Here is a 16,210-nt window from a genome sequence, read left to right on the forward strand (position 1 = left end):
ATATTATTTTCTGGTGTCTTGTGTATTCTTGGAGGGAATAGTGCCCATTTCCTGGTGTCCAGTGGGAGATAAACGAGCCCAGTGAAGGTCTTCCTGTCTCCACTTCAGCATGGCTATTATATTAAATAACACTTAGACTCTGTTCACATATCAATTTGCCCCTATTCCCTGAAAATATGGGAACTGCATTGGTTTTTCTAACCTATGCACTCTGCCTGGCACATGGTGGGTACTTCATAAACCTTATCTTATTATATAACTGTAATAAAATAATATAATTTCTCTGAGTCCATCACCCATAGCCTCCATCATGTTGCCCTTGATATTCATGTGTTCCCGAGGTGAAAATCATGACTACTTCTCTTGGGTTTTTAACACCTACACATTACTTAGGTATCATGTCATCATAACATCATGTCATCATAACATCTCATAAGAGACATTAAGAAAAAAATGCCCGAGCTTGCCTGTGTTGAGGGGTGTAGATAAGTGCTGTTTGGCCATTTGCTGATGTTGTAGTTACAAGTGAAAGCCACCAGATGGCTTAAGGAAATGAGTTTATTTCCAATTGAGATGTTAGCTGAGAAATCTAGGATCAAGAAGTAAAGCATGATTGAAGGCGTTCAAAATACTCTCTGTGGTGAACCCCAAATAACTCACAAACCCCTCGCTTACCAATGTCACCTGATTTCAGGAATGGGTGTGTAGAGGCTCTGAAGTGAAAAACACCGAAGTATGCATCCTCCTCCCAACATCTACATGCTTTAAAAATTACAGAATAATTACTGAAATTCAATTTAATCCCACAAATATTTATTAAGTGCCTAAGTCCCAATTAGACCTTCTGGGAGCCTGATTGAAGCACATGACACATGAAACACAGCTCACTCAAGATGGAAAATGTGCACGAGACTGGAGGTAAAAATGGATGCGTTTTTCCTCTTTGTGTGCCCTGCTGCTGGTTATAGTTTCAAGGAGAGATGCTGGTGGAAAATAATGGTGACCTAGAAAATTTTTGCATCTTATCTTCAGGCAGAGTAGGTAAAAGACAAAACAAAAGAAAGCAAAGCAAAACTTGAGAAGACCACATTATTTCTAAATCAAAATGTATTTTATATGGTGTTTGTCTATGAGAACCAGAATTGAAATTTCAGACCAGATTAAAAAATGTTTTAATGAAGCAATTTAAAAATAAATCTATATGTAAAAAGATCTGAGAGGATGTATGCCAATGATAGAATATGTTCAAGTGGCTGCTTTATCTCTGGATGTTCTGTACTGTGTGATGTTTTTGGAACAAGCACATGTTTATTTATAATTTTGGAGTGTAAAGAATGACATATAAACCTAGTTAAAGAGAATTTCATTCATTTATTTGTCAAATATACTAAGGGGTAGCCACCATGAGGGAAGCAGAACTTGAAGATAGTCTTGAATTAGAGATCTTAATTTCTATTTATACTCACATTGAGATAGTTAACCTTTCGAGATTATTTAAAAATTAGGTCAATCTTCAATGCCTACTTTTAAATATGTTAATATATTTAAATAAATAATATACTTCAAAATATTTTAAATGCTGCTTTTTAAAACATGCATTAAAAAGCCTCTTTTTAATACTCAATATCAGATCATTAAACTACTGAACAAATTTGAAGTAGGTATAAAGGAATTCAGCAAATATTTCTGAGGGCACATGCATCTTATAATTATTGGTTAGCAATTTTTAAATATTTATTTGCTAATGAGAATTGAATAAAAGAAGACCAATAAATAGGGAACCATTCCCTTTTCAAACATAACCTAAAACTGGACAATTAACTGTTGAAAGCACTGATTTCTTCTGAAGGTGCAGAAAGAATATTTTCTTTTGCTGATAGAGCAGTTTTATCCTCCTATTCAGGTTATGAATAAACCAAAGGAGATAAAAATTTAAGTTAATGAGATAGTCCAGTATTTGAAGTTAAGAGAAAAATTGAACTGGTTAAGACAGTTTACTTTTTTTTTTTTTGCTAATCTATAATTCATCTTTGCAATAATCATTTTTTGTTGAAATAAACTATGTTCTGATTACAAAAGTGATACATATATACTGTAGAAAATTCAAAAATAGAAAAGTATAATGAAAAAAATAAAAATTAACCACAGTCCCATTATAAAGAGAAAACCACTGTCAGCATTTGGGTTACAGGATCACCTCAGAGATATTGTGGGTGGGGTTCCAGACCACCCAATAAAGCACATATTGCACTAAAATGAATCACATGAATGTTTTGGATTCCCAGTGCATATAAAAGTTATATTTATGTAATACTGCAGTCTACTGAATGTGCAATAGTGTTATGTCTAAAAAAAGCAATGTTTGTATCTTAATTAAAAATATTGCTAAAAAATGCTACACATTATCTGAGCCTTTAGTGAATAGATAGCTTTTTGCTGGTGGAGGGTGTTGTCTGGATGCTGAAGACTGCTGACTGATCAGGGTGGTGACTGCTGAAGGCTGGGTGGCTGTGGCAACTTCTTAAAATAAGACAATGAGGAGTCTGCCATATCCACTGACTCTCTCATGAATGACTTCTCTGCAGCCTGCAGTGCTGACAGCGTTTTACCCACAGTGGAACTTCCTTCAAGACTGAAGCCAGTCTTCTCCAACCCTGCTTATCAACTGAATTTATGTCCTATTCTAAATTTTTTGTCATCCTTTCAATAATTAAGTTGCCTTCTTATATGGGTGTGGTTTGTGGTGCCCCAAAACAATTACAACAGAAGATCACTGATACACAGATCACCAGAAGCAACATAATAATAATGAAAAATTTTCGAGTACTGCGAGAATCACCAAGTTGGGACACAGAGATACTAAGTGGAGCATGTGCTGTTGGACACAGGATTGTCACAAGCCTTCAATTTATAAAAAATGCCATATCTGCCAAATACAACAAAGTGGAACATGGTAAAATGAGGTGAAAGTGAAAGTTAGTTGCTCAATCATGTCCAACTCTGTGTGAGCCCATGGACTATAGCCGCCAGGCTCCTGTGTCCACGGAATTCTCCAGGTGAGAATACTGGAATGGGTTGCCATTTCCTTCTCCAGGGGGTCTTCCTGACCTAGGGATTGAACCCAGGTTTCCCACTTTGCAGGTGGATTCTTTACTGTGTGAACCACCAGGGAAGCCCCATATGAGGTATGATTGTATTTTATTTTGTTCTTTTCCCTCTGATTTTAAATATGACATATATGTCACTGGATGCTGAGGGAAATCTCACTTTTTTCTCTGGAGTTGAAGAAGACCCAAAGAAGACCCAAAATTTAAGAATTATTGTTGATAACCAATAGTCAAATAAATACGTTGTTTGATAATTAAGCTTTAAAAAGCCTATCTAAATCAGCTTTAAATTAGATAACACTGGATTGTTCACTGTTTATTCAGCACATAGTTACTGAGACTTTCTGTGTGGCTAGAGGCGTTTTCTGGGCTAAGAACCAGACAGTCTTGTTTTTCAAGCCTGAACAACTGGACAATATCACCTTCGGACTCTGGGTGAACCCGATGAACCAGCGGAGGGTTCTGCCAAATGCTCTCTCAGGTTAAAAAGTTGGCGACTCAGTGCATTTAGAGAAGTTGTGACTTCTCTCTCCTCTTGCTTCAACTTTACAATGACAGAAACTAAGAGACATGTAACTAGTGGAAGACCACAGAACTAGTTAATCCAAAATGAGTATTGTAAATCAGCACTCACTCCTTTTTTGTACTCATTCGCTTTGCCATTTATTCATTTAATCTTCAAATGTCTATTGTCCCTCCAAAGGCGGTCCAGGCCTCTGGGCTCGTCATTTTCCATAACAAAGACAAAATAATAATAACAATAGCTACTAGGCATTAGTGAAAGTGAAATCGCTCAGTTGTTCCGACTCTTTGTGACCCCATGGACTGTAGCCCGCCAGGCTCCTCCGTCCATGGGATTCACCAGGCAAGAATACTGGAGTGGGGGGCCATTTCCTTCTCCAGGGGATCTTCCCGACCCAGGGATTGAACCTGGGTCTCCAGGGATTGAACCTGGGTCTCCTGCATTGCAGGCAGACGCTTTACCGTCTGAGCCACCAGGCATTAGGGACTATATTAAGAATTCTCGCTTGGATTATCTTGTTTAATGGTTATATAATCTCAGCAAGCACTTAGAGCAGAAAAAATAATGCTGACAAATTACAGCATTCTTTTTTAAAACTATTTTTATGGTGGTAAAAGTCACATATTAAAAAATATACTATTTTAACCATATTTAACTGTAGAGTTCAGTGGCAGTAAGTACATTCACACAGTTGTGCAACTCTCACCATCCTCTATCACCCAAATTTTTCACCTTCCTAAACTGAAACTCTGTCCTCATTAAGTACTCAGTCTCCCTGCCCACTCCCCACTCCAACCCTTGCATCTACCAGTGTACTTTCTGACACTATGAATTTGACTGTTCTGGGTACCTTGTATAAGTGGACCTAGAGACTGTCACACAGAGTAAAGTCAGACACAAAAACAAACATATTGATGTGTATATGTGGAATCTAGAAAATGGTACTGAGGAACCTATTTGCAAAGGAGAAATAGAGACACAGACGTAGAGAACAAACATACAGACGACAAGGAGGGGAAAGGGGGTGGGGTGAGTTGGGAGGTTGGGAATGACATATACACACAACTGAGACTATGTATAAAATAGATAACTAATGAGAACCTACTGTGAAGCACAGGGTAAAAAGAAGAAGGTACAATCTGTTGTGGAACATGTATTAAGTTAACCTTAAAAACTACAATATTCTTAATAAACTTTCTGGAGAGTCCCGGTAGGGGAAGTAAATAGGCAGAGCACAGAGGATTTTTAGGACAGTGAAAATACCATATATTATATGATATTATATGTATGGTATTATAGTCATAAATATATGTCATTATGCATCTGTGCTAAGTCTCTTCAGTCGGGTCCGACTCTATGTGACCCCATGGACTGTAGCCTGCCAGGCTCCTTTGTCCATAGAATTCTCCAGGCAAGAATACTGGAGTAGTTTGCTATGCCCTCCTCCAGGATATGTCATTCTACATCTGTCCAAATCCATAGAATGTACAATACCAAGAGTGAACCCTAAGGTAAACTATGGCGTTTGTGTGATTATGATGCGCTAATGTAAAAATCTTTGGTAAGGAAATATACCATTCTAGAGAGTGATGTTGATCATTGGGGCAGTAGTCTATGCTTGTGAGGAAACAGAGGGTTAGTGGGAAATCTTTGTACCTCTCTCTTAATTTTGTTGTAAACCTAAATATGCTCTTTAAAAATTGTCTTATAAAACATCCTAAAGAGATCTTCTGGCTATTTATAATAGCGAGAACATGGAAACAACCAAAGTGTCCATCAATGGATGAAAATAGGCCATATACACACAATGAAATATTATCCAGCCTTTGAAAAGAGAGAAATCCTTTCATTTGCGGTACCATGGATGAGCCTGAAGGACATTATGCTAAGTTAAATAAGTCAGTCATAGCAGGACAAATACTGCATGATTCCACTTATAAGAGGTACCTAAAATAGTCAAACTCATAGAAACAAAGAACAGAATGGTGGTTCCAGGGATTGAGAGGTGGGGCAAGTGAGATGTTATTCAACAGGTATAAACTTTCAGTTACAAAATAGTAATGAGTTCTAGAAATCTGCTGTACAACATAATGCCTGTGGTGAACAATACTGTATTGTGCATTTAAAGATTTATTAAGAGGGTAGATCTCCTGTTAAGTGATCTTACCACATGAAACCAAATCAAAACAAAACAAAGGGAGACGAGAATTTTGGAGATGATGGAAATATCTGTCACCGTGATTGTGGTGCTGGTTTCAGAGGTGTTTGCCTGTGTCCAAACCAACCAAATTTATCTGTTAAATATGTGCAGCTTTTGGATATCAATGATTCATCTTGATAAAGCTGTTAAAATAAAGAAAACTCTCCTTGCATCCTTCGGGGGACGCTGACGTGCATGTGTCTGTGTGTGTGTATGGAGCTTAACTTATATACTAACTAGAGAACACTTAGAGGGAAAATAAGAGATCAGTCAGTCCTACTTGCATCAGGACCCATCAGACATTGAGGAGAAGTAGAAAGAAGGAACTTTTGGAACGATTTGTCCAGTTGGTTCCAGAGACGCTATGATTGATTCATGCGTTCATTTGACCAATATTGGCTGAATGCTTACTGTGACCTTGACACTGAGTAGGCAGTTGGGATAAAACGAAAAAAAAAAAAAGGACATAACATAACGTCTATTCCTAGAGTTCATGGTCTAGTGGATGAGACAGATTTCCAACAATCACACAAATAAATGTTTAAAATAATTATAGCTAATATTTACTGAGGGCTTCCTATGTGTCAGACGTGATTTCAGGCACTTTTCTTGTATTGACTTATGCAATCATCACCAAGAAAAAAAACAACCAAAATAAAAAATCTGAGTTAGGTGCTACTCTTACTATCCGCAATTATTTTTCTGATACGAGCTACGAAGGAATGGTTCATATGATATGAGATCATTCCTTAGGGAAACTAACCTGGCTTGGGGGCATACCCCAAGGAGACTGAGAAAAGATTGTCACTGGCTGTCCTGCCTTCCAAGGTGGCAGTGAAGTGAAAGTGAAAATGGAAGTCGCTCAGTTGTCTCTCTTTGCAATCCCAAGGAATTCTCTAATTAAAACAAGGTGACCCCTGAACCCTAGGGAGTGGCAGCCACACAGGGTTGGCAGTGTCAGATGCTCTGATGGTGGCAGCATGAGAGTGGCATCTGTTGTGGCAAGGGGGGGGGCACTGGTGACAGCGGAGGTGAGCACACAAACCACCTGGGACTTTGCCAGGGAAAAAGCTCAAAGTCACCTCTTATTGGTCCCTTCCAAAGGCCACCAGGGGTTGGGGAAGTGTGAGTTATACACCTGAAGGTTTCCCGGCTTATTCTCTGACAGCATCTTTGATGTTTCCTGGTTTCCAAGCATTCAGCTTGTTCCTGTGCTGTCTGTGGAGCCCTGACCCCAGCTCAAAAGTTTAAGATTCCCCCATGTGTGTGTGCTCAGTCACTTCAGTCGTGTCCGATTCTTTGTGACCCTATGAGCCGTAGCCCCCCCAGGCTTCTCTGTTAATGGAATTCTCCAGGCAAGAATACTGGAGTGGGTCGCCGTGCCCTCCTCCAGGAGATTTTCCCAACCCAGGTATAAAACCTATGTCTCTTATGTCTCCCACGTTGGTGGGAGGGTCATCACTAGTGCCGTCTGGGAAGCCCATGACAGGGTGACTAATAGGTGCTTAACAACCAGTAACTAGAGTCATTCCTCTGTATCTTTGAGGATATTGCCCAAGCTACCCAGTAGATGCCTGAAACACAGCAAGCATGGAACCCTATCTCTGTGCTGTGCTTTTTTCTGTACATACATTCTATGATCAAGCTTAATTTATAGATTAGGCATAGAAAGAGATGAACAACAATAACTAATAATAAAATAGAACAATTAAAACAATGCACTGTAATACAATTTATGTGAATATGGTGGAGCTTTTGTTCTCAAAATATTATACAGATTTAATGTCTTTTCCGTCTTAACTACCCACTTATCACTCACTGTGGCTGTTAACTTTTTTGGCCTGAGGTGTGACAGCAAAACTAGCACGAATTTCTCTTTCCTTCTTCACACTTTCACAGATAGATTTGTTCTTACCGAAGATCTTCACAACCTCAGCATATGATTTTTTTCCTCTATCTTTTCAAAGATTTTTTTTTTTTGATGTGGACCATTTTTTAAGTCATTATCGAATTTATTACAATACTGTTTCTGTTTTATGTTTTGGCTTTTTGGTCCCGAGGCAGGTGGATCTCAGCTCCCTGACCAGGGACTGAATCCGTCCACCCTGCACTGGAAGGCAAAGTCTCAACCACTGGACCGCCAGGGAAGTCTCGATGAAAGGAAGTGCTTTATGGCTGCTCTTGACTACTACTACTAAGTCGCTTCAGTCGTGTCCAACTCTGTGCGATCCCATAGACGGCAGCCCACCAGGCTTCCCCGTCCCTGGGACTCTCCAGGCAAGAACACTGGAGTGGGTTGCCATTTCCTTCTCCAATGCATGAAAGTGAAAAGTGAAAGTGAAGTCACTCAGTCGTGTCCGACTCTTCACGACCCTGTGGACTACAGCCTTCCAGGCTCCTCCGTCCATGGGATTTTCCAGGCAAGAGTACTGGAGTGGGGTGCCATCTTTGGCACATCCCAATTTCCAGTTTCACCAATCTTGCCCTTTGGGGCCATTATTAAGTAAAATAAGGTTTACTTGAACTCCTGAGACACCTGAAAGTTGATCTGATAGTGGAGCAAGCTACTAAGTAACTAATGGATGGGATATGCAGAACAAAGTGATGATTCATGTGGGGCTGGTGGCGGGGAGTGTTGCGGGGGGAGATGGAGAGGGACAGCAAGAGTTCATCACACTGCTCAGTACGGCACAAAAATGAAAACTTATACATTATTTATTTCTGGAATTTTCCATTAAATATTTTCAGACTGAGATTGACTTCAGGAAACTGAAACCCTGGCAAGAGAAACTTCAAATAACTGTATTATTATTGTGATTTTTCTCCTCTTAAAACACAGTAAAATAATCTAAGCAATGAATTAACATGCTTAAGATAGCTCTGAATCTTCTACAGACAGACCATAAATAAGGCACAGGGTTTTAAGTATGCAAACATCAAGTGTCATAGTAAGCTTTCTGTTTATTCACTTACAAGGGTGTCTCTTGCCTGCTGAAGTGGATTTCTCTAAAAAGACCAAAAAAAGCCTTGTATCAGTTTGAGTCCACCAGGTGCCCCCTGCAGTTATTCATGGTTTAATAAAGAACAGGGGCAGAGCTGAAATGCCTCTTGGAGGGGACAAAGCTCACCCTTTGCACCATTTAGCTCAGTTGGTAAATAATCCACCTGCATTGCAGGAGACACCGGTTTCGATTCCTGGGTTGGGAAGATCCACTGGAGAAGGGATAGGCTACCCACTCCAGTAATCTTGGGCTTCCCTTGTGGCTCAGCTGGTAAAGAAGCCGCCTGCGATGGGGGAGAGACCTGGGTGCGGGAGACCTGGCTTTGATCCCTGGGTTTGGAAGATCCCTTGGAGAAGGGAAAGGCTAGTGTTCTGGCCTGGAGAATTCCATGGATTGTATAGTTCATGGGATCTCAAAGAGTCAGACACGACTGAGTGACTTTCACTTTCTTTCACTTTGTACCATTTGTCCTTGAGTTCATCTTCCACACCTGTGACAGCTCTTTTTTCAGCCCTGGGGCATGGACTCCCATGTTCAATCTTTTGAGGTTCTCTCCAAGGCTTTCCTTACTCCTTTCAAGACAATATCTGGGTTCTTGGAGAGCTTCATGTGCTCCTGGTCTCGTGGTGTCCCACTAAGGTGTCTCTCGGCTTTGGCCCCCGTCCTAAGCATGTGTGTCGATGTGGTATGGACTCCTGGTCACTGGGCTCCTGCCAGGCTGAGACACAGTTGTTTCTGGATGTCCTTTGGGCATCAGGCAGGTTCCTGCTCCAGATGAGTGAGGGCTTTGCAGTTCCATCTGGTCACATGGTCTCAGCACTGGGGGCTCCTTATTCTAACTCCAGGCTTTATCTGGGTCACGGGTTCTCTCAGTCCTGCCACATCCCCATGCACCTTGGGAGACCTGGCCACGCTCTTCTGCTTTCTGCACACTGAACCTGCTGGTGCAAGTACCTGTGAGGCTGTCCTCTGGTCCCTGGCTTTGGCCCTGCCCTTAGTCACCGCTCCCCCTGTGCACAGGCACTGGAGTGCATGCCCTGCGGAAAGTAAGGGCTTTCTGAGAATTTATAGTCTTTTTAGAACACGGCTTTCAAACTTTGTAAAGAACAGACATGGTCTGGCTCAGTGCTGAACCACCTATTTCTGGATCGTTACATAATAGAAGAAATAAACTTATTTTGTCTACACTGCTGTATTTTGGCTCTTTATTGTACCAAAGAAGATGGTTAGACTGAATCCTAAAGAACATACATTGTTAGAATTCGTTGGAAAAGCAGAGCATAATCACAAAAATAACACATCAAAGCAGTGTGTGCCCAATGGGGAATATGGACAAAAAAAGACTCTCAGTGTGGAGAAGCTCAGAAGGGATTAGGAGCAGTTTGAAGAAAAGGAAACTCTAATGATGAAAATGGCATCATTGAAGGCAACAACAGTCATTCAACAAACCAATCTCAATTCAACTTTTCTGTCATCTATTCTGGTAAATGAGGTAAGAAACTCCTGTTTTATGAAATCAGGTATTTTTCTCTTTTAAAAGGTTTATTTTTAAAAATAATAATAAAAGTAACACAGCTATTGGAACATCTGAGAACACTGTAAAAATGTAACTATTTCAACCCAGAAGTTTAAAGCAAGAGAAAACTAGTCAGCCATTACCATGATCAACAACACAACTGCAAACATCATTTTAATTTTTTCTAGCCTTTCTTCAGTGGGTGCCTAAGGAGAGGTGTATGCATTTATTATAATGTCGAAGAATTGATGCTTTTGAACTGTGGTGTTGGAGAAGACTCTTGAGAGTCCCTTGGACAGCAAGGAGATCCAACCAGTCCATTCTGAAGGAGATCAGCCCTGAGTGTTCATTGGAAGGAATGATGCTAAAGCTGAAACTCCAGTACTTTGGCCACCTCATGCGAAGAGTTGACTCATTGGAAAAGACTCTGATGCTGGGAGGGATTGGGGGCAGGAGGAGAAGGGGACGACAGAGGATGAGATGGCTGGATGGTATCACCCACTCGATGGACATGAGTCTGAGTGAACTCCGGGAGTTGGTGATGGACAGGGAGGTCTGGCGTGCTGTGATTCATGCGGTCGCAAAGAGTCGGACAGGACTGAGCGACTGAACTGAACAGACACTACATACTACACATAGACACTCTGTAGCTTTGTTGTGCCTTCTTGCTTAACACAAGTTTAAGTACTTCTTGACATGAAAAATTCTTCAGCTCTTAATTTTATACAATCAACCACAAAAAACAGAAAAAGCAAATCAGGATGTATCAAAATGCAGAAATGAAAAAGAAAACAGACTATTTCCTTTGACAGAAGAATGATCTTACCACCCAGAATGGACACCTTGGAGGGTTTTCAGGAAAGGCCTACAGAAACTACTTCCTGTAATCTCATAGCAAAACCAAATAAATAAGAAGTAAAAACCGAGGCACACTGCCCAGACAGAATCCGTATTACAAAATAAACACTTTCAATTTTAATATTTCCTGTCAGGCCATATCCTACATACAACACAGGAGCGCTAATCCTCCTATCCTCATGTTACAGACCACATGAAGAAAGCAAGGAAACTGAACCGGTGTGGAAGGTTGGGTCAAAGCCTTCTCATCTCTGTGGGTGCTAATCTGAAGTTCCTTTCTTCATGAGACTATCTGCCCATTTTGGCATAACATTTGCGGAAAACCAAAATTTCACATATGGAACTCCCAAGTCACCCATCTGCCTCCACCCACCTTATTTTTTGCTTCGAAAATTTGTCACAGAACAAATGTTATGCCCCGTGATTTGAAAGGCAAGAATGATCCAATGGCACCCTTAAGTTCACCTGGACTGCGTTAACAAAGTATTAGTATCTCGCTCTTTTCTTCCCCCTTGTAAAATGGGGGAAATACATTATTATGATAATCATCAATGTATTATTTATATGTGTGTATATGTGTATATATATAAAACATTATCTTCCCTATTCTTTTTGAAAATTGTGGTTAGTTTTCACTTTCGATAAATAATCCATCTTTTGAATTATTTATCATCATATTGGCTCCAGTGGAAACAGACATAGATGCTAGTTTGAAAGTCAGGTCGTCGTACAGCTTACTGGGCATACCCAGCAATTGGTAAGGAGGCTGTGAAAACCGTAGTGACTTTAAAGTCAAAGCAGCGGAGTATTATTATTATTTTGGCCTCTTCCGCTTCACGTACTTTGCACTGCACTGCCATTAGGACACTCGTTCTCTGCCCGGGAACTTTGTACAGAAGGGGAGCAAGAACTCGCAGGTGCCTCCCTGCACAGGCCCTGCTCAGGACGAGAACACGCCCTCTGTCTTGGCTATCCCGGCCCGAGGCTGAAGTAATAACCTCGGTTCCGGGGCGGCGGCAGCGGCACAACCAGCGGCGCACGTGTCATCGCTGACCCGCCCGCCGGCCCCGCGCCCAGTGCACGCAGCTCCCGCCGCGCCGCGCCAGCCGCCCACTCCGCAGCGGCGCCTCCGCTCCCGACCGCCCGGCAGCCCCTTGGCCAGCGGCCCGTCCATGCTCTCGGCCACCAGGAGGGCCCTCCAGCTCTTTCACAGCCTCTTCCCCATCCCGAGAATGGGTGACTCCGCCTCCAAGATCGTCAGCCCCCAGGAAGCCTTGCCGGGCCGGAAGGAGCCCCTCGTCGTAGCGGGTAAGGACGCGACCACGCACCGAGGGCGCGGTCCTCGCCTCTGCGCACGCGCATCCTCCGGCCGCCGGAAGGGAGCCGGGGGCCGGCCTGGCCGGGTCGGCAGCTGGGGATCTGCGCAGGCGCGGAGGGCGCTGGGAGTGGAGGGGACGAGGGATTGATCGTTTTTCTTTGTTTAGGTTTTCATCCACTAGAACAACGGAAAACACACTGAAGGGATCTAGTACGTTGATACGGCCCACCTAGACTGTAAATACCCCTCGGCGGCTTCAAACTTCCGCCCTTTCTCACGGGTGTGCATCCACTTTCCTTTCTTTTCTGCTTCGGCGGCTGGGATTCGGGCCACTTCGCAGCAGTAGCAGCAGCAGCAGAGGTGGTGCGGGTTTGTGTTGTCACGGGAGCTATGGAATAATACAGAACGGTGTATATACTGAGGTTTTGAAATTGTTTTTCACGCGAGTGTTCTGGTTGCAGGAGTTAGCCTCACGCTGCCCTTATCCTCCAGAACTGCCCGATTTCCCCGACTTGTCAGGAGCTTCCCCTGGCCCCGTGCTCCCGATTCTGCACTTGTGTATCAGTCATGCAGAAGAGCTGTACTTGCCAACTTAAAAATAATTTCCCAATCGTATACCAATACTTTTGGCGACTCTAATAGAATATGTAAAATGTAATAACAGTGAGATGCTAGGAAAACGAAATAAAGTGAATAAAATGAAGGAAGAAATATGAAGTTCTGGAAACTGCTCTAAAAGTTTTGAAAGCGTGAAGCTTTCTATAAATTTCTCTCAGCACCGTAGAAGGCCGCAGACAGCACAAGTCCACCAACCGGTTGTTTAGTCACTCAGTCGTATCTTGACTGTTTGCGACCGCATGAACTGCAGTACGCTGGGCTTCCTTGTCCTTCACCATATCTCGGAGCTTGCTTAAACTCCTAGTTCCTTGAGTCAGTGATGCCATCCAGCCATCTCGTCCTTTTGTCCCCTTTTCCTCCTGCCACCAACGTGAGGATCATGCTTTGAAAAGGATTACCTTGGTGCATTGCTTCTCAAAGTGTTATCTTTTAAACAAGCCCTTCCAGTGATACTAATGCATTCAATAGTTGAAAACCGCTGCCTTAGAGCTGTTGGAGAAGGAAATGGAAACCCACTCCAGTGTTCTTGCCTGGAGAATGGGGGGAGCCTGGTGGGCTGCCGTCTATGGGGTCGCACAGAGTCGGACACGACTGAAGCGACTTAGCAGCAGCAGCAGAGCTGTTGGAGGGTTAAGTGGTGATAAATCTTTCACGTATGGTTCGATGCCAAGATAAATTATACTTTTACAATTTCTTAGGGATTCTCATTTTTCTTTTCCTTAAAAGATTTGTTGAGTATACATAGGAGAAGATTGTTCTGTGTAGCATACACCCTACTCAGTACGAGAATGGACAAGGTAGAGGTCTTTGCGTTTGAGGTAGTTTGGGAACTGACGGTGTGTGACCTGTTTCTCATTCACCTACATCAGCAGCTTTATATCCTATGTCCCCCATCACTTCACTCCCAACTCATCAAGAGCCTTAAAAAGCTTATTTTAGACTCAAATTCAGAGAATAAGTTTCAAAAAAAAAAATCCAGATTATTTCTAAACTATATAACCCTATTATCTAAATTTTATTTATCTTGAAAGTGAATTCTCCTTTAACAAACAAGAATTCATAAATGGATATTTAAAGGCAATGCTTCTCAATGCTGAACTTCCCCAACTTGTATGAAGCTTCATTTTTATACACTAGTATCTTTGGTGTGTCCTCCCAGACAAAACAAACAAGCCTGATCAGATCCCCAAACTGGTTGAAGATTAAAATTTTCCTGAATTTAGTTCTTTATCTTAACCAAAGTCTTCCCAGTCAGTTATTTAGTATATAGATGACACTTTTGGTAAAAGATTAGCTAGCATGACAGAAATGAGCCAACAGGTTTTTTTTTTTTTTTTTTTTTTCCCTTTTCTCTATCCATCTACTAATTCTGACTGCAAAACCTCAAGACCTAACTCTTCTGTCTTTCTGTATAGCCATGCATACATTGCTGGACCAATAAACCAATTTTTTTTTTTTTTTGGTGTAGGGCTAAGCCTATAATGCACGTCCTTTGTGTTCAGCTGCTGTAACCCCACCCCATCCCCCCCAATACTTAAATTTTAGATAGTGGCTTTCCTGTCTCTACCCTGGGACTGCTGCCTTGACAGGTTGTCAAAGGTTCTGATTGGCCTCAGAAATGGGCAGCGTTACTTCTCAGGTGTGTTTTCAGTGGCTTAAGATTGAAGCCTACAGACTTAATACTATTGCTTTGGAAGTTAAATTCATCTCTGCTCTAACCTCCAATCTGTTTAACAGCTCTTCACCTCTCTATATTACCTCTGTCTATATCTGTTGTTATTCGCACCCCTACTCTCTGAAAAATTCTGTGGCAAAAGCATCACCTTTTGATTTTAGAAGACAAAGCCTATCTGTTTAGTGTCTTTGGCTCAGTGTTTTTGGCTCAGCCTAGTACCAGGTGTGCACTATTACCAAATACGTTTGGGGTGAAGGGTTATCATCTTAGCTTTAACCGTACCTTTTTTGGGTATTCTTCTGGAAATGTACACCCTTTCATAAACTACAGTCTAGTAGTAGATTTCTACTTTGCAAGAAGTTGAGATTCAACCCTTCAGACTTCTTTAATTTCTCCCAGGCTACCTAAAGTGGATCAAAACATGAGGAGGCCTACTTTGGGTGGCTGGTTAGAACTAAACCTGGCCTAGACTGCCTCATCTGAAGCACACTCTGTTTAGATCAGGGGTAGGCTCTGGGCACCACTGACTGGCAGGGCATGCAGGAACTTGCTGGTCTTTTTATGTAGTGGTGGTCTCTTTGTTTCAGTACCTGCCTACAGAGCAATATTCAGAGAACTTTGGGACTCGGGGAAAAGGGGAATTCATGCTTGCTGGACTGAATTGGTGGTCAGTCAATTGCTAGAGATAGGCAGGAGGCAGAAAGCTTATAATTAAAACCTCAGAGTGCCTCCTGTGTTATTAAAATCTAAGTTTATTATAGTTAGAACTGATCTTCATGGGAGGGATAAATTAGGAGTTTAGGATTAAAATATACACACTACTATAAGTAAGATAAGTAACCAACAAGGACCTAAGGTATAGCACAGGAAACTAAATAGCTTACAATAGCCGCCTATAATGGAAAAGAATCAGAGAAAGAATGTATCTATATTTGAATATATATATCTGAATCACTTTGCTATACATCTGAAACTTATACAGCTTTGTAATTCAACTATATTTCAATAAAAAATTTTTTAAAAATATAAAAAAGCAATCAATAGAAAAAGAGGAACTGATAATATTTTTAATGAATTAATTATTGTGAAAGCCCAGCTTTTTATTTATATGGCTCATTTTTTTCCAGCCATATTGGAAATGTGGCTAATCTATTTTTTGATCAGGTGTTTGCGATTTGGGTATTTCATCCAAGAGAATGTTGGCAGCTCCCGTCTAATCTTTGCTTTCTTGCCTGTATATCCGTAGGTAGTGTTTGCTGTATTTATTACTGTGATGTCTCTTTGGGGAGAGGAAGAGGTGTAGAACACCTGCTAAAGGTTTGCTCTTTTAAGAACTATAAATATAAGCAGAAAAACAGAACAATGTGAGTAATTGTTCAAAGGTGGCTCTTTG

The 16,210-nt window shown here is 41.5% G+C and overlaps 1 protein-coding gene across 2 annotated transcripts in view; it reads left to right on the plus strand.

The window, feature by feature from the left end:
• Positions 1-12,062: 12,062 nt before the first annotated feature.
• Positions 12,063-16,210, plus strand: part of MSRA (methionine sulfoxide reductase A) — a 388,272-nt gene continuing 384,124 nt past the window's right edge. Inside the window, exon 1 of one of the 2 annotated variants that reach the window (XM_070376149.1) lies at positions 12,063-12,514. In XM_070376149.1, the coding sequence (XP_070232250.1) occupies positions 12,379-12,514 (136 nt within the window). In that variant the 5' untranslated portion in view covers positions 12,063-12,378. The remainder of the gene's footprint in view (positions 12,515-16,210) is intronic. The other variant, XM_070376148.1, reaches the window with a different exon arrangement.

This window comes from Bos mutus, chromosome 8 (assembly GCF_027580195.1).
Source record: "Bos mutus isolate GX-2022 chromosome 8, NWIPB_WYAK_1.1, whole genome shotgun sequence".
Lineage (NCBI taxonomy): Eukaryota > Metazoa > Chordata > Mammalia > Artiodactyla > Bovidae > Bos > Bos mutus.